General features: G+C 45.4%; 2 protein-coding genes and 1 non-coding gene across 3 annotated transcripts; 1 reads left to right on the top strand and 2 right to left on the bottom strand.

The window, feature by feature from the left end:
* Nucleotides 1-8169: 8169 nt before the first annotated feature.
* TRNAD-GUC lies at nt 8170-8241 on the bottom strand. Its single transcript has one exon. It is a non-coding gene; the product is annotated as a tRNA-Asp (tRNA).
* A 578-nt stretch (nt 8242-8819) lies between these two features.
* Nucleotides 8820-11048, top strand: LOC123441929 (uncharacterized protein At4g15545-like). Its single transcript, XM_045118096.1, has 9 exons — nt 8820-9134; nt 9224-9292; nt 9378-9431; nt 9521-9584; nt 9703-9795; nt 9902-10222; nt 10336-10381; nt 10477-10555; nt 10646-11048. Exons 1-9 carry the CDS (start codon nt 8820-8822, stop codon nt 10736-10738), a joined length of 1134 nt encoding a protein of 377 aa, XP_044974031.1. The 3' UTR covers nt 10739-11048.
* Nucleotides 11049-11125: 77 nt separating this feature from the next.
* On the bottom strand, nt 11126-16244 carry LOC123444509 (TLC domain-containing protein 4-like). The gene is made up of 9 exons (XM_045121239.1): nt 16063-16244; nt 14396-14559; nt 13241-13329; nt 13016-13151; nt 12850-12924; nt 12602-12723; nt 12433-12508; nt 11682-11741; nt 11126-11589 (listed from the first exon to the last, which is right to left on the bottom strand). Exons 2-9 carry the CDS (start codon nt 14531-14533, stop codon nt 11461-11463), a joined length of 825 nt encoding a protein of 274 aa, XP_044977174.1. The 5' UTR covers nt 14534-14559; nt 16063-16244; the 3' UTR covers nt 11126-11460.
* Nucleotides 16245-23984: the final 7740 nt, after the last annotated feature.

The raw sequence follows: 23984 nt of genomic DNA, 5'->3' as shown, positions 1-23984 counted from the left end.
CCCCGACAAGCTCCAACTGGTAAGAAGGTAAATTATATCAAAGAGGTCTCTACTTGAGTGATAAAATGGATGCTATTATGAATATGCATGCTAGTAAGAGTGCTCATGTTGATCCAAATGATATTCCAGTAACTTCTTTGATTGAGAAAAATAATGATGCTATTGATGTGAATTTTGTTGCTAGAATAATTTCAACAACAATGCTCATAGAGGGAATTCCAATAATCCTAAAACTTATCCTCGCAATCACTAAAATAATTATGGTAATTCCTATAACAATAATAATAGAAAACTTACTGAACTAGAGAACAAAATTTAAAAAATTATTAGTTCTCAAAAGACTATAAATACCATGGTAGAAGAAAAAATAAGCAAAGTTGGTGATTTGTATAGAAACATGGGTAGACTTGTGCATGAAGTGGATACGCTTGAAATTAAAAAAATCCAACTAAATAAGAAATATCTGAATCTCTTTCATGTCACCATAGATGACAGCAGTAAAATAACAAAGAAGATGGGAGCTGAACGTGAGTTTCTAGAAAAGGCGTTCGCATCCGTTTCCACAAAAATAATGATCATGATGTTAAAATGATTGGTCTCACACCTATTGAATCTTTATTTATGATTACACGAATAACCCGAAACTTGATGATAAAGGGACTAGAGATGGGTCAACATTAATTAGAAGGGACTAGAGATGAATCAACATTAATTAGAAGGTGTCCCAATTGTTCGAAGGGTGATAATCTTGATGCTAAAAATGACAAAGGTGGGTTTGAAGATATTGAAACTTTAGATAGTGATGTGCCCACTACTTTGGATTATAAGGACATCGATTTTTATAGTTTCTCTTTAATTGAATGCATTTCCTTATTATAATCCATGATTAATTCACCTAATTCTTGTAAGCAAAATAAGGCTTTTACTAGACATATAGTAGAAGCCCTCATTAAAGCTCAAGAAGAAAAACTTGAACTAGGTGAATCAGAGCCTACAATTAAAATCAAGATTAAAAATTATGAATGTAATGCTTTGTGTGACCTAGGAGCTAGTGTCTCTACTTTACCAAAATAGTTATGTGATGTTATATGTCTCACTGATATTGATCAATGTTCCCTCAACTTGCATTTTTCGGATTCAACAATTAAGAAATCATTGGGTAGGATTAATGACATCCTCATGCTTGCTAATGTAAATTATGTACCCGTGGATTTCATTGTACTTGATATTGTATATAATCCGTCTCATCCTATAATACTTGGTAGACCGTTTCTACGAATCATAGGTGCAGTTGTTGATATGACAGAAGGTAATATGAAATTCCAATTCCATCAAAAACAACATCTCTCTATATGTAGACCCTACCATTGGGAACATCAAGGCATTTTACCCCCTTATGCATGGGGCTATAACCGAGAAAGATTTACTTTTTGAACGAAAAGCGAGTTTCGAGTGTTGTAGTGTCTAAGATTTGGTCAATACGCACAACCAACTATGCGAAGAGATGTGTATTTTGGGGGTGACACCAAGGAGACATGTGATGGGTGTTTCAAGTTTTGATGACCTTGCTAGGAAGCAACTTGATAAGATATGTGGAATTTAAGAATACGTCATCCCATAATTTTAGTAGTATTGATGCATTTGCTAGCAATGCAGGCCTACATGAACAATATGATGATGCTTCCTTTCAGCTGATCTGTTTTGTTGGTGAGCATCTAGACAAGAGACAAGATGTGAGATGCCATGTTTTTGGAAAAAAGAATTGAGTTTCTCATACTCACCTCCCCAATCGGTTTGCATGCCAATGATTTTGGAGTTCAGTTTGCGATTCAATGAGATTTTCAAAGTTGATAAAAACTTGGAAAACATGAGATCATTTATTTAACAAGTAAGTCCAAGTAAATTTACTATATTCGTAAGAAAATATACCAAATCGATTAGGGGCAGGCCCCCATACATCTGAAAATATGAGTTGCAATGGAGTGGTGGATACACTAGTAGAAATAAGATAAGGTAACTGATGAATTTTAGCATATTGACATGGATCACAAACTCACTCACTACTACTAGACTCATATGAGAATTTATTTTTGTTAATAACATATCTAACAATAACTGATGATGGATGACCCAAGCGACTGTGCCAATTTGTTGAAGATGGCTTTATGGCGATGCATGCTTGTTCCTTGGACTATGATGGTGATGATATGAGTGGGTAGAGTCCTCCCATGCATCGTCCTCTAAATATGATTCTCCTCATTGCGAAGCCCTTAATTAAAAAAACAAGGGTAGAATTCTATGAGAACATTATTGTCAAGGGTAGATCAATGCACTGAAACGAGTTTTTGGGATGTGTGAGGAACATGCAAGATATTGTTCATATGCAAATTTTCACGGTTTTTTTAACAATTGAACTACCAATATGTGTGATTTTCATACTATAACCACTCGTTGTGTGAACTTGGTCGCCTCCATTGTACTTCTCCTGCATCGTTAACTTTTCAAATTCTCTTGAAGTGGTTGTTAGCTTCGGTGTCGACATACGAGTTGGTCTCCACAACATAGGAGACAACATGTGCCCCTTTTCTTCTTGATATTCTTCATAACACCACCAATAGATGCATGCACCCCCTGGATGACGCTTGTAGCATATTTGACACTCAGGGTTGTCACGTTGCTGCTAACCGTGTCCTTAACGTTGTTGTTGCTATCGAGGGCGTCCTGTGTAATCGATGCCACTACCAGCAGGAGAGTGTTGGCGATCACCACGGCTGTTGCACCCTCTTGTGCTTCGCTCATGACTGGATCTGTCGCGGGACTAACCACGGGCTCTGCATGCCGCGTTTGCACACTTGTGGAAGCCGCCCGAGGAAGAATTTCCCAACATTTCCATCCTATGATGGAATGCCGAAATTTTGACTAAGAGATCATCTTGCATTCTCAACGACATCGATTCCCGCAACTACATAATTATAGTCGTGATCTAGTCCTACCAGGATGTAGTCCACCATTTCCGCATCTGACATCGGACGACCATCAGTTACTAGTTTGTGTGTCAGACTTTTCATCTTCTACATGTAGGTAGAGCATGTCATGGCGCCCTTCTTGGTGGTGGTGATTACAATTCTCGCGTTTTTTGATCCGAGTCTGCGACTGGGAGGAAAAGAGGGTTGCGACCGCCATCCACAACTCGAATTAAGTAGATATGAGAGGACTTGTTGATCTTTGGTGATCCAGGGTCAGTATAGAGGGTTTGTTCCCATGGCCGAGGTCTTTTCCGGTGTCGTGATCTCCACCATCTTGGGCGAAGCTGCGTCGGTGTTGTCCTAAACTACCAATGTATTATCAATAAATTTCATTATTTATGTAATTTATTTTTATACCCATGTACTAAAAATGAATTTATGTACATGCATTAACAGAAAACCCCACACATTAGCATGTTTTTTGTTTTATCAATACATCAATTAGTACGACTAATATTGTTCGTTGGATGGAAAATCGAAGGTCATGATAAGCGAAGGAGATCCTCATAGCTGTGAAAAATTGCATTGCCATAGGAATCACTTTTCCTTATGGACAACCTTATGAACTGGTACATTTTTTAAAAGATGTTGCTCGCAAGCTGCTTTGTTTCATGTAGTTGGTCTTTGCGCCAAGGGCGCAACATGTCATCTAGTAAACCACAAGCCGATGACAATAAGGTGAAGTGGGGTGCCGGGTTCAAAAGTCCTTGGGGATAACATTGTAGTAACATACACTAAAATGTTGGTCCAGATCCATCTTAATAAGCACGGTAACCTTCCAATACGAAAGGGCCAACAATAGATACCGAGTCCTTCGTGCGGCAACAATCGATCGTGCTGTCCCTATGGTCGCTAAACGTAGTCCATGGCATATCTTCTATATCTAAATATGAGCCTCCCACTAGCCTATTTCTCTTAACATGCAGCCTATCCACGTCATCCACCATGTCATCTCAGAAAAATAGTTCCCACGGCAGCCATGTCAGCTAACAGCGAGAGAATTTGTTTTTAGCTCCATGTCCGGTTCCACCGCAAACAAATCGTCCGTTCGCTTCCCCGATCTCTTCGCATCCTTGCGATTCCTATTCCGCCTCCCGTAACTGACAAATCAATCAAGGAGTTCCTCTTCTGCGGGTTATTACTCCCTCAACTCTCCTCTCTCATGATCCTACATCTCTCTCGATGCCTCCATTTGTCTCTCTGTGTCGCTCAAGATGCATGGCGGCGCACCACGCCTCTGCTCTCACGGTCTCACCTCCTTCTGCCACCTCCATGCGCCTTGTCGTGGGTTATTGGTTGCTGAACATCTAGCACGCGCAGTTCATCTAGCACTCTGGACCAATTGATGTGGTCAGCTGCCCTGCTGATACGAGCTCTGCCTCTGCCCGAATCTGTTGATGCTACTACATCTTCTTCTTCCCCATTGGCGGGAGACTCTCGAATATCACCGCACCAAGCTCCATGGGTGGTATCTCCATCCCATCTGTTACGGTGAGGCACCGGCTATGGAGGTGGATGGGCAGGCGCTCATGACCAGGAGCGCACTCTATCTGACCGGCATCCGGCCGAAACGCGACCGAGGCGACGATGTCCTCCTCGCCGTTGTCAATAAAAATGCCACGTAATCCTGGTTGTATTGTTCCAATTAGTTATCCTAAATAAGACACGGTTCCTAGATTTTGCAATAACATAGGCTCTATCAGATTTGTGGCACATGATTATATATTTGCTAGATTTCTAAACGCTTCCTTGCAGGCCCTCTACGAAATTTTATACCAAGGTAGCAAGCTGGAAGTGGATGCAGATTCTGCACGAGCCTCACATATCTTGATGTCCATTGATTATGTAATCAGCAGTTCAGCACATGGCTTGGTGATGAGGTAATCCCTGTTGAATATGTTTGAGAAAATAGAACAATGTTCAGTTAATTACTACAAGGGGCAATCATCAGTTGTGAAAGACACCGAGTGTTTCGTCTAAAAAGGGCAGAAGTACATGAAGAAATATATACCTGACATTGACATCATGAGTGTCAGGTATGCACCGCTCTGTTTGGCATGATAAAATAAATTAATTATGGATGATGCTGAAACTGGATTTTGGTTGATATGTGAACATGTTTAACAGTTCAGACTTCAGAATGATTCTAATCTGTATGTTGAGTGTAGATTTCATTGTCTATTCTTGACATTGGCAATGAGATTTTTGCTCTCCGCTCTACAACATGATGGAGTTGTTACTGAATCTACAATGCCAACACGTTCAAACCAGTGTTTAGACATTGGACAACTTCCTATCATTCCTTTCCCTCACAAGCTAGAGTACATTTTATCTGTAAATAACATTATTGTTTTCATAATGGAGGACCAGAAGATGATGTTCGATACATTCAACCTGGAAAAGAGGTACTGCTTTGAGACCTGAAAAGACTAAAGGGGAGTAGCCTAATTTAGGCGGGCGCTCTCACACACTAAGGGAGCTGAATATAGTTTTGGTTGTATGGTTTGTGTCACTGGAATTCATTTAGATTATTAATTTTTGACATTGATTACTATATTACCTGATTACTATTTTTTAGCAGCAATACCAACATCCTGAGGCTGCATTAGTCTACTAAAATTAACTCGCTTCATCTCTTTTTTTTTTAGAGAACCACATGTTACATTAATCAAAGAACAAGTTACAATAAGCAACACACGTGGAAACTAAAAGACAAACCGGGATAAAATGATTATCCTGAATTTGCAGATAAAAACCTAAGAGATCGAGAAATACAAGACGATCCCTATGGTTTCCTGCAACCACCATAGCGAACGGCCGCCGCCCAACTCCAGTGCCGCCGAGGCGAACGCCGGAAGAGACGCCGAGCCTCCACCATCCCAAGATCAGAGAAAGCACCATCGCCAACGAGTCTTTGTGAGTCGATGAACAGGCCCGCTGCACGCAGCAAGGCACATGTCGCTGTGGCACGTCGACCGAGGGACGTCCCCGTTCTGTCTTGGACCAAGATTTGTCGTCTCCCATCAACAAAGTTGGAGAGGAACGGCAGATCCACCACCTTCGGACCGACATCCTCGCTCCAGAAGAACCACCTCGCCCCGGCCGCCAGCGCCGTCGCGAATAACCACGAACGCCAGCGACAGACCGAGAAACTGATCTCGCCGGATCTGAAGAACGGCGAGAAGACCAAGCCGCCGATCTGAAGGACCGAGCAGCACACGTTGCCATCAACTCCAAGACGCCGCCGTGAAGGTCGCCGCCGGTGTGGGAATAGAGTTGAGGCAGATTTATTTGCCCGGACGCCGCTCCCACCACCCCAACGGCGTCCCAAGAAAACACTAGACTAACCTTAACAACAAGCCGGTGTCACAGCGCCGTGGTCCCCACCTCCTCACGTCGCCGGAGTGGGCAACGGAGGAGGCAGGGACCGGTGGCGGCCGGTGTCGCTGGGGCAATTCCTGGCGATCGCCTTCTTAGCGGGATTGTGTGTGTAGATATTTGTTTTGTCATGTCGACAAGGACATGTATCTATGTCATACAAAACAATAAAAAGCAAAGCCAGTCTAGGCAAACATCAAAGGAACAAACTAACACATGTTCAAGTAATCAGTTGGCAAAGAGGCCTTACATATGTTTATGTTTCTCATGTAACTAGCAATTATGATTATATAAAAATTTCTATTCTTTATCTTATGATTTTATTGGCTTGAGTTCCGCAGCAACGCGCCGGGCATCATCTAGTTACCATTGTTTTGTTTCCCGCAAATCCCATTTTCTCGTAGCTTTTGTGTTGCTAACTATTGCCTTACTAAAATTAAAATCCAACTAACAAAGAATAAAAGCGACACTAGAATTTCGCAAGATGTATGTGAGTATAATTTCTTTGCACATACAATAACTTTTCTCTAAATTATCTTTTTACAATATTCAAAGATTTAACAAAGGCCACTACTACGAATCAGCCAGATGATTTCTTGAAAGAATCCTCCGTCTAGACAGCCGTTTGATCTGCCTGCTAGTGGCCGTTGGATTACAGCAACGCCACGGCATCAGTAGACGTGCGACTGCTTCAGTGCAACAACGTGTACCCAACTCCACTGTAACTTTTCTTGCGCACCGTTGTCATCCAGCAAAGCTCCAACGCAACACCGATGACGTCCAGTGAACCTCCATTGCAGCAGTGGCGGAGCTCCATCGAAGCACCGGAGCATCCGACGAAGCTCCATTGCAGCTTCGACGGAGCTCCAACGCAGCACCCACACATCCGGCGAAGCTCCATTACAGCTTCAGCAGAGCTCCGACGCAGCACCGACGCGTCCGACGAAGCTCCATTTCAGCCCCGACAAAGCTCCAACGCATCACCGGCGTGTCCCGACGAACCTTCATTGTTGCGTCGGCTATTCTTCCGACGGCCCGGCGTTGCTCCCAACAGCTTCAAGGCAGCATCGCCGGAGTTGCAGCATTCTCGTTGGCCACTCTCTACATTCACCGTCCCAGCACCGCGCGCTCCATTGCATTTCCGTGCGGGCGCTCCACCTTGCAGCACGGGCGGGTTAGCCCCCCTCCCCCTCTTTAGCGACAAGCCAGCAGCTGGCCGTCTGTAGTCCGGCGCCCTCATCCACCTGAGACGGGTCTCAGAGCAGCAGCTGTAGCGGCAAAGAAAGCAGAAGCATGGCCATGGTGAGGAGCAGTGGTAGAGAGTCGCGATGGAGATGAAAGGGATCTGAAGAAAAGAGATAAGGAGTGGGTGCTTTCACGTGTGTGGCTGAAAATAAGGATGGGAATTCACGAATGGTGGGTAGGTTTAGTGAACACGTGGCGAGCAAAGCAAACGGTTTAAGGAGGCGTGAAATCAGCCGGTTGAATCTAACATTTTTTCTTTAATAAATTATTAAACTGATTATATAAAATTAGTGAAATGATTTTCATATAGTAATTTTGAGGGGCTTTTATATATAAAAAGACAAATTCATGTTTTGTAGAGTACCGGGCTTCAGTATGCGGTTCAATGATCCCACATCGACCAATTAAACCGCTATCTACCGGGCTTCGGTGTGCGGCCCAATGAGCCCACATCGACCAATGTACCATCAAGCCGAAAAGAAAAAACGCCGTTGCGTACCATCAAGCCGAAAAGAAAAAACGCCGTTGCCGGGGATCGAACCCGGGTCACCCGCGTGACAGGCGGGAATACTCACCACTATACTACAACGACTGATCAATACCTACCCGGTGTTTTTTCATGTACTTCACTGCACTGCAAATAACATACGTACTACCATGCCAGTCGCGACCAGCTGTAGGCCTATAGCAGTGTCTCCATGAATGGCATGGCATGCCCCGGACGCTCAAGAGTCAAGAGTGAGCCTCATGGCGGCCGGCCATGCACGGTCGACTGTGCCTCCATCGACAACGGAAATGCAAAACCTACGGCCGGGAAGATATCTACAGACTTGGAGCACGGACCACGGACCACCTATCCCCGACTCCCGTAGCTGTTTCGCAGGGATTTCTCGTATCTTCCGCGGATGTACGTGGTAGGCGCGTTCCAAGAGCCAAAGCGGAAACCCACGTGCAGGGCGCCTATTCATTATTCAAACGCAAGCGATGGCCGCGGCTCCTCTCCTCGTCCTCGATCGCCACCAGCACCAGCACCAGCACCACATTCCTTCCTTGCTCCCTTCCCGCCCCCCGATAACCCCCTCCTCCCCGCTTCGGATCTCACCACCACCAGTCCACCACCACGTACTGCGCTCCATTCCAACCCCAACCCCAACCCCAGTCGCCCGATCGATGACGCAGACCCCGGGCGCCCACGCCGGCGCGGCCCCGCCGGCGCCGCCTACCCCCGCCGAGGGCGCCGGGCTGTCCGAGGCCATCGCGGCCGCGCTGCCGCCGGACCCGTACGACCAGCTGGAGGTGGCCCGCAAGATCACCGCCGCGGCCGTGGCCGCGCGCGCCTCCCGCCTCGAGCACGAGGCCGCGCGCCTCCGCCAGAAGCTGGCCGACAAGGACCGCCTCGCCGCCGAGCTCGCCGACAGGGCCGACGCGCTCGACCAGGCCCTCCGCGACGCCGACGCCCGCCTCCGCACCGTTCTCCAAGACAACGTACGTAAACCTCGGTCGCCTCGCCGCTAATTCGGTTTCGCTGGTGCTGAGGTTTTTTGTCCTTGCTCTTGTTGTTGCCTGCCGCCAAGGCTAAGCTGGTGAAGGAGAGGGACTCGCTCGTCCAGACGTCCAGGAAGCTGGCCAGGGACCTCGCCAAGGTGACGCCATCTGTGATCTGCGGTCGCACGGCTCTTCTCCTCGCAGCATTCATTAGTAACTTTTCTGGTGGCTTTCCACTTGCAGCTGGAGACATTCAAGAGGCACCTGATGCAGTCACTAGGCGATGATAATTCTTCAGTAAGCTCCTCTCTCTGATCCTCTGTATGCATAATGCATTGCTAATACGAGTATTACTCATGAATCATCACGTGTCTCGTGCTCTGCAGAGCCAGGAAACAGTGGACATCAGAACCTGCGAGCAATCGGTCGCCAAAGCAAGTTCCTGGAGAGGTATATATACATATACATGATCGCTGCCCTTCCTCTTGGACAATTTTCATCCCTAGCTAGCAGCTCATTGTGTTTCATTCCATCTGTGCTAATAATTCTTCTGGCGGCATCCCCGAAGACGCATCGGCGAGCAATAATCCTGCTGCTCCTGCATCATCCACCACCCGAGCCGCCGACGGATCATCCGAAGCCGAAAGCGTAAACCAGGAAGGTATGCAACGATCAACAACATTTCTACTAATATACGTACCTATCTGTAGCACAACGACAGAGTTCTCAACAGCCCTACGGTGCTTCTTTCCCGTGCACGTTGACAGTGGCAAGGCCGTTCGAGCAGAAACTCACCATCACGCACATGACTCCGCGCCTCATCGCCGACCCTGCGCCGAAGCAGAGGTCCTCCTCCGCCGCCTCCGCCAGGAGATACTCCACTGCCGTGTCCCCGAAGCTGACGTCCCGCGCCTCCTCCCCTAGACGGTACTCCACGGCCGTGTCGCCGAAGCTGTCCTCCGGCAGCAGCGGCGCCGGCACCGCCACTTCCCCGCGGCTCGAAGGCCACATGGCCATGTCGGCGTGGCTCCCGTCGAGCAAGATGTCCTCTGCGGCCAACTCGCCCCCTCGTGGGCACTCAGTCTCAGGTAGAGGTAGAACGAAGGTTCTCGATCCCATCTTTGTTCCACACAAGAGTTCGTCGGCATTCATGTGGAGATTGTTCTTCATTTTCTGCGCGCTCTGTTTTTTTTTTTTTCAGGGCGCACGACGAGGATAGATGGCAAGGAGTTCTTCCGTCAAGCAAGGTACCACTCGCTACCTCTCGTTTTGTTTTGACAGAAAAAACATGGCATGGCATCAACTTATTTGATATTTCCCTCCTTGTTTTCTTCATCCTCAGGAGCCGTCTGTCCTACGAACAGTTTGCTGCTTTCCTCGCCAACATCAAGGAGCTCAACGCTCACCGGCAATCCCAAGAGGTAACTGGGAACGCTTTCCAGCTCGATCCGTGGTTTCTTTCGGATTCAGATCTTGAGGTATAGTACAATATTGCTGTGGTGTTGGTGCAGGAGACGCTCGACAAGGCGGACCAGATCTTCGGCGCAGAGAACAAGGACCTCTTCGTCTCGTTTCAGGGCCTGCTTAGCCGTAGCCTCACGTAACACACACAAACACACACCTGTTGCCGCAATTTATACCACAGCAGAGTATTATTATGTGCACTTTATCACAAAAGAAAAGAATAATCACCATTTCAATATCACACGAAGAACTGCTCCTGTCAGATATAGATTATAGACCCTGGAGCAGGTTGTGTTTTACGCTCCTTATTGTAATCGAGGCGATTTTGCGCGATAAATAGAAAACAGATCAAAGGGGGTAACACATGGTAGTGATCACAAACGGTGAGCTACAGAGCTGCACACCAAGATTGAACAGGGTTTACTTGCAATGGTAAGATAATGAGCCACTACAGTTAAGATTCAGAAAGTCGAGAACGAATACCGGCTTCACATTCAGAGTCGTAAGTCGCAACTGAAAACGGATGCTAGGTTTCAACCTTTCAAAGGTCAGTTTGATGACCAACGACTATCTCAATGTCAGTGGTCGAGGCTTAGAAGCATTCAATGCACAAGCAGTTTGAAGCTTCCTAAGCAATATCCAGACGGGTATATATGTACAAGACGGAGAATATCCGTGGAAAATGTGAGGCCGTGCTCAAGCATACTTCTGGATCATGTACATGGGGTTTTAGCTTGTGCTGCGAGTCGCACTATCTAGCTTTACTTGGGAGTATATGTAGTTTTATGTGACTGTATGGCAGGGTGATGGTTTGTGTAGATGGGCGGACACGAGTTTGCATCTGCTGCTATTCTTCTCCTCTTCACTCCCTCTTGGCTAGCGTCTTTTTAAGGCCTCTCAAGATCTTTGCAAACCATATCGTATTCATGATGAGTAGTATCGAGGGCACGCCAAATATCAGAAGGCAGCTGAAGAACCGCATCTGCATCACCTGTCAATAGTTCAGATCAAATTTAGTTTCAGAACCATCGATGTGATAGTTGTCCCATAGTTATGTGCTGGCACCCAAGTACTAGGAATTACGTCATCATAGTGGAAGTAGATATGGTAGAACAAGTAGATGAAGAGAATTATCCGTGCCACCTGTATTACACAAATAGTTGACTACGTTAGAGAGAAAATTGCAGAGACTTCACAAGCAGAATAAAGGCTTGCTGAGTTAGCCAACAGGTCGATTACAGAGAGCCAAAGCAAGACCAAAGTACAGCAAGCTAAAAGAAAAGATGGAAGCAGAAACAGAAACAGGAACGCACCAAGGGCTTAGCAAGAAACAAAAACTGAGACAAAGCCAAAGAATCCAGGGAAAACCTAGTATGGTTAAACTAAAACTACAGCAAGGCCTCGGCACAGAAACATCTGGGGGTATGATAGCATTAATATTTCAACTTGTGCGTTAAGTTTCTCTAGAATCACAAGACTAATTGCTAATACTGTATCCCAGTCCCCAAGACGAGTTAGCAAATGTCCAATGTGAATTATAAAGAACACAAACAAAATAAAAGACCCTGTCTATTATAAAGGTTGAGATATTCCACTAGCTGCAATTTTAAAAAGGGCATAGTGGAATAGAGTGTATAAAGGAGTAGAAAAACCTTAGCTTGAAGCATATTCACATAACAAAATATATGTTTTTGATCGGGCTGTACAATTTGAAATGCTCATTCATGTATGCACACATTGAAGCATACTGAAGAGTGAAGACCAATTAACTTTTGATCAGTTGCCTGAAATAAAGTGAATCCTATAACACTACTTTGTAGAAACTTCCACTTACCAGCCATGCAGCAACCATTAAGGTACCATTTACGATATAGGCCTTGGATCTTTTCAGTCCAGCAGTATCAAGATACCTTCGTAACAGAAGGTAACAGGAAAGGTCAGGTCGAATGAAATAACAATAATGACCGAGAAATATTGTGCATTCATTGAATCAAAATAAATACCAGCGGAGGTTGATTCCAGGTGTGGTTCCTTCAGAGATGAGAACCATGTATGTATACAGCTGGCCTTCCCCAGAATACACAGAATAGACTATGGAAACAAGTGACAGGAAATGATGAAGAACCTGCCAATGGTCAACAAATAGTGAATAATACATAACAAAATGCAGCAATGATAATTGAACAAAAACAATGAAAATTAACACGTGGATCAAAGATGCAACCCAGAGATATCATATAAGGGCACTTACATACTCCATTCCGCCTAGGGAAGGATAAACCCAAAATATCATAGCAATGTCAGTGATGAAGTACCCAACAGAAACCTGGACAAATTGAAATTATGCCGATATGAGGCAAATATAAAATTCATGATAACATAGGAATTTCTTGAATGGGAACAAAATAGTACTTTACCGCTAGTGTAATATCAGAGAGCTTTGAACTCCGGAAAGTTACTGGTCCATCCAGCTTATCAGAGAATAGGTCGGAGAAGAATACTAGGTACACTGACATGAATGTGATGAAAATTGCATGGACAGTGGAGATGCCCCTAGAATACGTGAAAGGTTGGTCGTGAGTTGATATGTCAATAAGCACAGCGTGAAATTGGACATAAATTTTGCAAGCAGATGGCTTCACCTGTTGTTCCACTCAAGCTTTTGGGCTTTTGTAAGAGAAGCATAACACTTGTAGAAGAATGAGCTGACTAAGTGTGTGATGTCATAGACCTGCAAACCAAAAGGAAATTTGTAGCCAAGAAAGGTATAGACTACAGAGTTCTGGTACACACAGGTCAATCATAACTTGTTCCATGCAAGAATTTCAGGGTTAACATAAATGTATGTACATTAAAACAAGAGAAAATCATAGGTGGTTGTATGGGTGAGTGAGTGCAAAGGTTTTTGAAAAGTCAAACACTGAAAATAATGCTAGAATTGATGATTATCATGTGCATGCTGCCATATGTGTCACATCGCAGAATAGTTAATAACTTGCTACGTATACATACCACTATTGCCTAAAGATTACAGATGGTACATAAGGTATGGTAAGGGATCCTGGGCTCCTGGCGTACACAGACACACACACACAAAGGGCAAAAAAAGGAAATTGCTGCGGTGTTAAACATATATGGTAATATACTGAAGCCAACATGTATAATACAGATTAAAAACATACATACATTGTGATGCAACTTCTATTTCCCATCGCAGACAAATATTGATTAAGAAAATGGCTAATATATTGATAGGATTAGGTTAAAAAAAATGTGACGTAGGATTAGGTTATTTTTGCTGGCTAAACGGTAACATACTTGGTTTTGAAAATCTTGTATTGAGTATCACGAATTTTACTTAAGAACTTAACTGCTCATAGTAAAACAAAACCATTACGAACAAACAGTTGAATCTCTTTCATGACTGTAATTTGAAAATTCATCACAGCTTGCATGTGAGTTTAAAACTTACATAGCTTCAACTGATTTCAGATGCAACCACGGCTTAGGATCAGATGTGGTGGGTAGCCATCAACATATTCATAATTAGATGTCAAGCTAAACTGAGAATTTGCATATCCTACATTAGATATTACAGGAACCTGCTTATATTAACATTCATATAGTACAAATGGTTGTTCAGTAGTCCACAATTTTCACACAGTGAAGTTAAGCAAAAATGCAATAATACTAGCATCTATTTATTTCTTCCATCTAAATACATGAATCATGTGAGCATCACTAAATTCACAGGTGACATGATCATAAATGTCAACAGATAAGAGGGTGAATAATACCATCTTGCACATCAGGATCCCACCAAGCATAGCAGTGTACGAAACATATGAATCTGCAAGAAGATACTCCTTAACCAGTAACTCTGCTTTGTACGAGTAGGCCTTGGCCGCCATAACAGAGGTTGTGGACAGATCCATCAATTCCTATATCTTGACTCAGCAGCCTGATGAAAGAGATAAGTCACATAACAAGTTACTTTTTGAGCCATAGAGAAGCCAGAATTGTGAAATGACCACACTAAAATTAACAATAGTTTTTATGACATCCAGTTGACCATAGAAGAACAACCAAGATATGAGTCATTGCGACACAGCGCTCAGAATAATCTTGCATGAAGTACAACACCCAACTGCCACTTAAATGCATAATCGTGAACTACACGAATCCGATCACCTAAAGAAGCTATTCATGCCATAAAATACGACACAGAAGCCAAATAAAGAATCAATCCCTATCATGTGTCCCTTTCATAGTACTTATAAAACAGCAAACAGAAGCATGCACCGAAGATTTTGAGTGTATACTCTATACTGAAAGAGTAGAAGCTGTGAATAATTCAACAACGTAGTGCCGAAGCCAAGGAGTGGATCCTACTAATAACAATTGCTAGAGCCACAGTTCAGTTTAAGTAAGATAGTCATTGAGGTCCCCATCATCATGGAGCCAGATATGAATCCAAAACGGCAGCAGCTAATTGCATGCTTTGATGGCAAATCATCAAACCCCTGATAAAATGTGGTAAAAGATCAAAATCCCCGACTGCCATCCCTCTAAACACTAAAAATCAGGTAGGGCAACATGGATTATATTGGAGAATGTATCAAATGCAAAACAACTCAGAACAGCGCGTGGCACCTCTAATTACGCGCAACAACTTGCAGGAAAATAGAAAACGATAAGTAACACGTACTAGCTATCAAAATGTGCTGAAGAAGATACGTACATAAACCTGACTAAATAAGGCAAGGCACAAAGCCCACGAAGGAATCAAGAAGAATACAGGGGATGGGGGGTCAGGAAAGGTGCGCGACAGGGGCAACCTTTTGTGCCATCATTCAAACCGCCAGCTCGAAAGAGAAAAAAAAAACACCCGCACGTTGCGACCAATTGGGGCACGGAATCGATGCCCGGGCGACAATGGCACGCGCCGTCGGCCGGAAGAAACCACCACAGCGATCAAAGGGAAACGGCCGCGAGTCCCGGACGGCACGCCGCCGCGCGCGACCGATAAACCGAAACCGTCGACCCAAAAATCCGAGGAAACGGCGAGAGGGAGAGAGAGAGAGAGAAGGAAAAATGGAAAAAAAAAAACACGAGGCGAAACCTCCCGCCGCCGCATTGCGCACGGGCGACGGGGGCACGCGATCGATGGCCGAAGCTCCGTCGTCGGAGCCATCAAGCCCACCGAATAGCAGAGGGCGTACAGTACACCATCTACGCGACCACGGCCGACCCTCGCCGAATCCCGGACGTGGCATCCCGAAGCAGGGGCCGGGACGAAAGCGAGACGCACCTCGGAACCACGTCGCCCTCCGCGATTTTTGCGAAGGGACACGATGGATCGACGGGGCAAATCGACAAGCGGCCGGCGGGGCGGGGCGGGGCGGGGCGGGGCGGGACGGGCGGGGACGAACGGAGCGTGAGCGGCAGGAGAAGGCATTAGTACCTTGCGGTTGCGGTTACGGCGGAGGGCCGGCGAGGTTCCGTCGGAGCAAAGCAATCGGGGGCGGGTTGGATTGGATGGAGAGGGTAGCTATATTTCGCCTCCTCCGGCGCCACGCCTCGCCTCGCCTCGCCCGTTGCGCAAGGCACAAAGGAAAGGAAAATGACGGAGGCGAGCGAGAGAGAGATGGCCAGATGGGATTATAATGGGCGATTTATATTTAGAACGTCCTGGGCATGGGAAGGGAAGGGAAGGGAAGGGAAGGGAAGGGAAGGGGAGGGCAGAAAAAATAATTTCGAACAGAGCCGAGGGAGCAAGATGCATCTCAAGGGGGGAGGCGTTAAAAATTAAAATATCAGTGGGAATTGAAAATGACATGTAATAAAAAAAATGCGACGGGCGTAATTACATGACTTTTTACACTATTATTAAAAAAGTAAATTAGTTAGGGCAAGGCCAAGTGACAGAATACAACCCCTCCTCCCCGTGTCGCTCTCCCTCGCGACTGGGGGGCCGAACCCTAGTGTCACCACTTACCCACCCCCTCCCCTCCCTCGCCTTGCCTCCACCGGAGGTTCTGGCCAGCGAAGCTCGGCTGCATCCGGGGACAGCGGCGCTGGGGCACTTCTTCAACTGGCGTTTGGAGGCGGGGCGAGCTGGCTCTCGAGCACACGGATGTCGGTGGTTGCCGCGACGCAGCTCGCTGCGGTGGCTGGTGTGCTTCAAAGACTGCGGCTGGCTTAGGCCGGCTCTGGCCAGGGGGCGTGGTGGAGGTGGGCCGGCGTCCTCGGTCGCTCGGGTCGGCCCTGGTCCTCCTGCCGAGATCCATGACACGAAGGTGGCTCCCATATGGTGGCGACAGTGAGGTCGCGGGCTCGGGTGCCGCGCCTCGTGCTCGTGTGACGCTCGACCGATGTAGGCTCTGCTGCGTGATACGTCTCAAACGTATCTATATTTTTTTATGGTTTCACGTTGTTATCTTATCAACTTTGGATGTTTTGTTTACCTTTTTTTATCTTTTTTGGGACTAACTTATTAATTCAGTGCCAAGCCCCAGTTCCTGTTTTTTCTGTGTTTTTGACTCTTTTCAGATCTGATTTTGAAACGGAGTCCAAACGGAATAAAATCCTCGAAATAAATTTTTCCAGAACAGAAGAATATCGGGAGACTTGAGGGCCAAGCAAGTGGGCCCACAGGGGGCCCACAAGCCCTGTTGCCGCGGCCAGGGGGAGGCCGCGGCAACCAAGCTTGTGGCCCCCCTGGCACTCCCCTGCCCTAGGTCTTTGGCCTATAAATTCCCTAAAAATCCAGAAAAATTAGGGCATCCACGAAAACACTTTTCCGCCGCCGCAAGCTTCCGTTTCCGCGAGATCTCATCTGGAGACCCTTCCCGGTGCCCTGCCGGAGGGGACTTTGGAGTTGGAGGGCTTCTTCATCAACATCATCGCCCCTCCAATGACTCGTGAGTAGTTCACTTCAGACCTACGGGTCCGTAGTTAGTAGCTAGATGGCTTCTTCTCTCTCTTGGATCTTCAATACAAAGTTCTCCATGATCTTCATGGAGATCTATCCGATGTAATCCTCTTTGGCGGTGTGATTGTCGAGATCCGATGAATTGTGGATTTGTGATCAGATTATCTATGATATATATTTGAGTCTTTGCTGATTTCTTATTTGCATGATTTGATATCCTTGTAAGTCTCTCCGAGTCTTGGGTTTTGTTTGGCCAACTAGATCTATGATTCTTGCAATGGGAGAAGTGCTTGGTTTTGGGTTCATACCGTGTGGTGACCTTTCCCAGTGACAGAAGGGGTAGCAAGGCACGCATCGTGTTGTTGCCATCAAGGGTAACAAGATGGGCTTTTATCGTAGATATGAGAATGTCCATCTACATCATGTCATCTTGCTTAAGGCATTACTCTGTTCTTTTGGACTTAATACACTAGATGCATGCTGGATAGCGGTCGACGTGTGGAGTAATAGTAGTAGATGCAGAAAGTATCGGTCTACTTGTTTTGGACGTGATGCCTATAGATATAATCATTGCCATAGATAACGTCACGACTTTGCGCGGTTCTATCAATTGCTCGACAGTAATTTGTTCACCCACCGTCTACTTGCTTTCATGAGAGAAGCCACTAGTGAACACTACGGCCCCCGGGTCTATTCACACCTATCGTTTCCACTTTTGCTTTTACTTTGCTTTGTTTCTTTTTGCTTTCAGTTCTCACTTGGCAAACAATCTATAAGGAATTGATAACCCCTTCATAGCGTTGGGTGCAAGCTCTTTGTGTTTGTGCAGGTACTTGTGATAATCCTTCACTGGATCGAAACCTTGGTTCTCAAAACTGAGGGAAATACTTACCGCCGTTGTGCTACATCACCCTTTCCGCTTCGAGGGAACACCAACGCAAGGCTCCAAGGCCACGAGGGAATCCTTTGCATATTTTCCAAGGAAGTCCCTAAAGGCGTAGCCGTAGCAGAAGGATTCCTGGTACCGTTGATGAGGAGTATCAAGACAAGAATAGTCTCCCGTCGGCACGCTTGTTTCTGGCGCCGTTGGAAGGTCTTTTGCTGCAGTAGCAGAAGTATTTCTGGCGCCGTTGCCGGGGAAGGAGAGATCTATCCAAGTAGGTCTCACAAACTCATCTCTTGCATTTACTTTTTTGCCAGTTGCCTCTCGTTTTCCTCTCTCCCACTTCACATTTGCCTTTCTCCTTTGCCGTTTTCATTTGCCTTTCTCCTTTGCCGTTTTCTTTTGCCTTTTGCCTTTTTGCCGGTTTTCTTGCTTGCTTGTGTGCTTGTTTGTTTGTTGAAGTCATCATGGCTGAAAGCACCAAACTTTGCGACTTCTCAAGTACCAATAATAATGATTTTATTAGTACTCCGATTGCTCCCGCCACTAGTGCCGAATCGTATGAAATCAATGCAGCTTTGCTGAATCTTGTTATGAAAGAGCAATTCTCTGGCCTTCCTAGTGAAGATGCCGCATCCCATCTCAATACCTTCATTGAGATTTGCGATATGCAAAAGAAAAGAGATGTGGATAATGACGTGATTAAGTTGAAGCTTTTTCCTTTCTCGTTGCGAGATCGCGCAAAACCTTGGTTTTCTTCTTTGCCTAAAAATAGTATCGATTCTTGGGATAAGTGCAAAGATGCTTACATATCCAAGTATTTTCCGCCGGCTAAGATTACCTCCTTACATAACGATATCATGAATTTCAAGCAACTTGATCATGAACACGTTGCACAATCTTGGGAGAGGATGAAGTTAATGATTAGAAATTGTCCCGCTCATGGGAGGGAGATCAAACGCATGGGGTTGACACGGAGATTTTTGGCATGGTTCCAATAGGTGGCGCTATCGTACGTCCATGTTAGTGGAGACTTCAACCCAGGATGGTAACGGCTGCAAGAGTCCACGGAGGGCTCCACCCACGGAGGGTCCACAAAGAAGCGGCCTTGTCTATCCCACCACGGCTTACGTCCACGTAGGACTAGCCTTACTCATGTTAGATCTTCACAAAGTAGGCGATCTCCTTGCCCTTACAAACATATTGGTTCACCTCCACAACACGGAGTAGGAGGCTCCCAAGCGACACCTAACCAATCTAGGTGGCACCACCCTCCAGAAGGTAATAGATGGGGTAGATCAATGAACTCCTTGCTCTTGTGCTTATAAAGATAGTCTCCTCAACACAAATCACTCTCTCACAAAATATGAATGGGTAGGAGAGGTTGATTTGGTGGAAAGCAGTTTGGGGAGGCTAGAGATCAAGTTTCAAATGATTGCGTTGGAATATCTTGGTCTCAACACATGAGTAGGTGGTTCTCTCTCAGAAAATGGATCTGGAAGTGAAGTGTGTGTTCTGAGTGCTTCTCCCACGAATGAGAGTTGGGTGAAGGGGTATATATAGGCAACAGCCAAAATCCAACCGTTACACACAAAAGTGCAAACTCGGTGACACCAAAGTGGACAACTCAGTTGTACCGACTAGTACTAAAAGTGTGAACTTTTGAATCTCGGTGATACCAATATATAGAACTCGGTGGCACCGAAAAGGTGACTAACGATCAGATGGCCAAACTTGGTGGCACTGATACTCAAACTCGGAAATTCTGATTTTGTGTATCTTAGCAACCAAATGTTGGTCACACTGAACTCGGTAGCACCGATGCAGTTTTGGTTGCACCGATTTTGTGAGAATGGCTAGGGTTGTGTCTGAGGTTCAAACTCGGTGGGTCCGATGTGGAAATATTGGTGACACCGAATTTGTGAATGTGGAACTTGACAGAGTGGATATGTGGGAAAAATGACTGAATGTTTTGGTGGCTAACTTTGAGCATATGAGCAATCAGTTCATTTTACTACCTCACCCCTATTTAATAGTATTGGCTGTCCTATGGACTCAAAAGGTGATTTCTCACAAATATAAAATGAAGAGTCTTCTAGCTTGAGCTTGAGCCAATATTATTCCTTTCTTGCATCAAGAGGTATCTCCACATAAACCTTAAGCCATAGCATATTTTGAACTTTTTTCTAAAATAAGCTTGGAAAACACATTAGTCCAATGATGCATATGTTGTGATCAATTATCAAAACCACCCTAGGGAGCAATTGTGCTTTCTGTCTCCCCCTTTTTGGTAATTGATGACAACATATAGATCAAAGCTTCGACAAAAGATATAATCAATGATTAGCATCGACGGTTTGAGAAGTATGTGAAAAGAAAGAGAGCCCCCTAAATTTGTGCATTATTTAAAATTTGCGTTTGAATGCAAATGCACAATCGATTAGGATCATGAGTTACTCTTCCATGTCGCCTACATCTTGGTGGTGCGTAAAAATAGTAGCAATGCACATGACACCAACAAGATAAGTGAGTAATCATCACAAGGATAGCTAAAAGATGATATCGTACCATCACACACGATAAAGCATATGATCAATCACACAGATAGGATAAAGTCATCCAAAAGCCAAAGTTTTTAAAACCAATCGGGAGCAAATAAAATCAAAAGATCTCTCTCACACGAAGTCTATGATCTATACATTTCTCCCCCTTTGGCAACAAGTTACCAAAAAGTTCAAAAGTATAGAACTACTCGTCTCTCTGGCCAGCTGATGATGGAGTTGAGAAAACAGCGTCAGTGAAGGCTTATGCTGAATGTCCTGGAGCTAGAGGAGTTGATACTGAAGGAGCTTGAGCTGGAGCTGGTGCTGAAGGTGTTGAAGCTTGTGTTGAAGATGTGTGTCTTGTCTCCTGAGCAGGAACAACAGCTGACCAAGGCCTGGTGCTGAACCTAGTGGTAGTGGGAGGAGGAGACTCATCCTCGTCATTATCATCATCTTCATCTTCTTCCTATGAGCATGGAATCTCAACAGAGTCAACTTCATGTTGAAGTTGTCTCACAATGGTGGTCAACTCATTTACCTTCATATCCATGTTGTGGAATTTTGTCTCCACAACTCTCTCAAGACTCTTCTGATTTTGCATGATACCTTGGATGTTCTTCTCCATGCCTTGGACAGTGCTCACTAGAAATGCCATTTGCTCAGCTTGAGTTTTGAGCTGTGGAACTGGAGGTGGCCTATTTCTAGCAGCTTCAGCCTCTGCTGCCTCTACTGCCATTCTTGATGCAGCTGAGTTGGGATCATTTTTATCCATGACAACCTCATTATCTTCAAATTCAGGCTGAAGAGGTAGATGGGGACGATCAAGCACATATGCGTGCTTGCCTACCTTGGCGTTGATGACCATCTGGATGTAGGATGCATATCCACACCATCTCTTCTGATCCGCAGCAGTCCTTCGGATAGTCTCAACTATCAAATTCATCACACGAAATCTGGTATGGGTATCAAGCAAGTGCAGCAGGTTGATAGAATATCCTCTAATCATATTATCATCACCTGACTTTGGCATGAGGGTGTATCACAGTATAGTGTTTGTCGTAGGAATGCCAGCTTGAAGAAAATATACTGAACCAAACTTGTGACTGGACAAGTATTGATGAGGAGTGGTCTTGTACATGTTGGCCATGGAGTTGTGATTCTGCTTAGCTCCTGCATACACATCTACATCTGCTTCTTCCTGCTTGGGGACACCAATGATTGTAGCCCATTCAGCAATTGTGGCTTCATACTTATGACCATCAGTAATCCAGACTAAAGGGTCATCATAGAAGTGTACAGTTGCCTAGAATTGCAAGATTAGCTTGTCATTCCATGGGGTCATCTCTTTCCCAACAAATTATTCTATGTCAACTGGCCTAAAGTTCTCTTGAACATGTGGAAAGAAATTCTTGTTTTCCTTGATGTATGCCCAGTCGACATACCTCATATCACTGACAGCAGGACTCTTGTCATACAAGACAGTCTCATAAAAATCTTGTTGTTCCTTGGTGTGAAACCTTGGATAAACAATAGTTTTTCTTCTGATGGCATATGGATCAATATCTCTCCACTTTCATAGTCCGACATCCTTCCTCTTCTTCATATCTTCTGCTACAGGATGAGCATCATTGTGGAGCGGAAGGGTTGGTGTGAGCTTCGTGAGAATTGGAGCATTCTCATCTTCTTATTCCTCTACAGCATGGGCACTGGATGCAGGGCCTTTGCTCTTAGCAGCTATAGGTATATCTTTGGTGGTCTTTGTGGAAGCTGGAGCCTTCTTTGCTTTAGCAGCAGGCTTAGGAGCAGACTTCATTGCATCACCCATCAACTTCGTCTTCTTGGGAGGAACTGGGATCTCCTCAGGAGCTTCTTCCTCAACTTCTTCTGGATCTTCAAACATTGATGTCTTTCTGCCAACAAGATGGATAGTTCTCTTCCTGGGCCTTTTCAGACCAGCCTTCTTTGCAGGTGCATCCTTGGAAAGTGCTTTGCCCTTCTTGGCATATTCACGTGCTCTTAGATCAGCAGCACTAGCAGATATATTCCTGACAACTTTCCTCGGAGGAGCCTTAGGAGGAGCTGAAGTTTCCTCTGGCATGAAGTCTGAGTCCTCTTCATTAGAAACTATCTTTCTTCTTTTCCTGGTGGCTGCCTTGGGCAAGCCATGGTAACTAGGAGAACTAGGGTCTGAAGCAGTCTTCTCTAGACTAGTGCCTGAGTCCATCTCAACACTCTGCTCTCTGAAGTCATTCTGACTATCATTTGATCTTGACATACTGACAAACACGCTCAGCAGCAAACAGCAGAACATGTGAAGTGGATATAGGAAATACAGAATGGATGAGCATCACAAAATTCAGATGTTTTTGAAAAAAATGAAGTTTGAAACTCAGGGTATGATCTTCTGCAAGATGTAATCGCTGGCACCGAGTTGGCAATTTCGGAGTCATCGAGAAAGCTGACTCGCTTAACAGAGACTTGGCAGTCATTTTCGGTGGCACCAAAAGGAGTTGCTCGGTTTCACTGAGTTGCTTCTCAGAAACCCTAAAACAAGAATCGGTGGAACCGGTTTTGCAAAGTCGATCTCACCGAGTTGCATGCTGCGGCAGATCAGATCCAAAATTTCTACTTCTCGTACACTACGAGATTCATCTGGTTGAAGGAAGGGTTTGCGCATGGTGGCTTGAAGAAGAAACTTTCCCAATGCATAAGAATCAGACGGGGAACACAAAGGAAATCGGATCCGTACCCTAACTTGGTGGCGGTCCGGCTACGGCGACGAGGCGGAGCAGATTGCATTGACGACAGCGAATCCCGGAGGTGGCGATGCTCACGGAGTCAAGGGCGAAGGCCTGTGGTCTCGGGGGTAGCGAGGGTTTGGTGAACGAAACAGTTTTGACGAAGTGATGTCAAAGATTCGATTCACAAATATATATACCCGTGCGCTGTCGGTGTCACCGAGATGGCAAAATCGGTGTCGCCGAGATGGAAAAATCGGTGTCACCGAGTTCCTCAACTGTTAGTAG

Source organism: Hordeum vulgare, chromosome 3H (genome assembly GCF_904849725.1).
Source record: "Hordeum vulgare subsp. vulgare chromosome 3H, MorexV3_pseudomolecules_assembly, whole genome shotgun sequence".
Classification (NCBI taxonomy): Eukaryota; Viridiplantae; Streptophyta; class Magnoliopsida; order Poales; family Poaceae; genus Hordeum; species Hordeum vulgare.
Note: the sequence above shows the minus strand (reverse complement) of the source record. Positions and strands in the feature narration are given on the sequence as shown.

Bases quoted from the DNA above. Each gene is read 5' to 3' on its own strand.
- LOC123441929 (XM_045118096.1), top strand. From the start codon at position 8,820: ATGACGCAGACCCCGGGCGCCCACGCCGGCGCGGCCCCGCCGGCGCCG. The intron at 9,796-9,901 runs GTATGCAACGAT...GCACGTTGACAG, and splicing joins CGAAAGCGTAAACCAGGAAG to TGGCAAGGCCGTTCGAGCAG. The intron at 10,382-10,476 runs GTACCACTCGCT...CTTCATCCTCAG, and splicing joins GAGTTCTTCCGTCAAGCAAG to GAGCCGTCTGTCCTACGAAC.
- LOC123444509 (XM_045121239.1), bottom strand. From the start codon at position 14,533: ATGGATCTGTCCACAACCTCTGTTATGGCGGCCAAGGCCTACTCGTAC. The intron at 13,152-13,240 runs GTGAAGCCATCT...CACGTATTCTAG, and splicing joins AAGCTTGAGTGGAACAACAG to GGGCATCTCCACTGTCCATG. The intron at 12,509-12,601 runs GTATTTATTTTG...TCTGTTACGAAG, and splicing joins CCTGGAATCAACCTCCGCTG to GTATCTTGATACTGCTGGAC.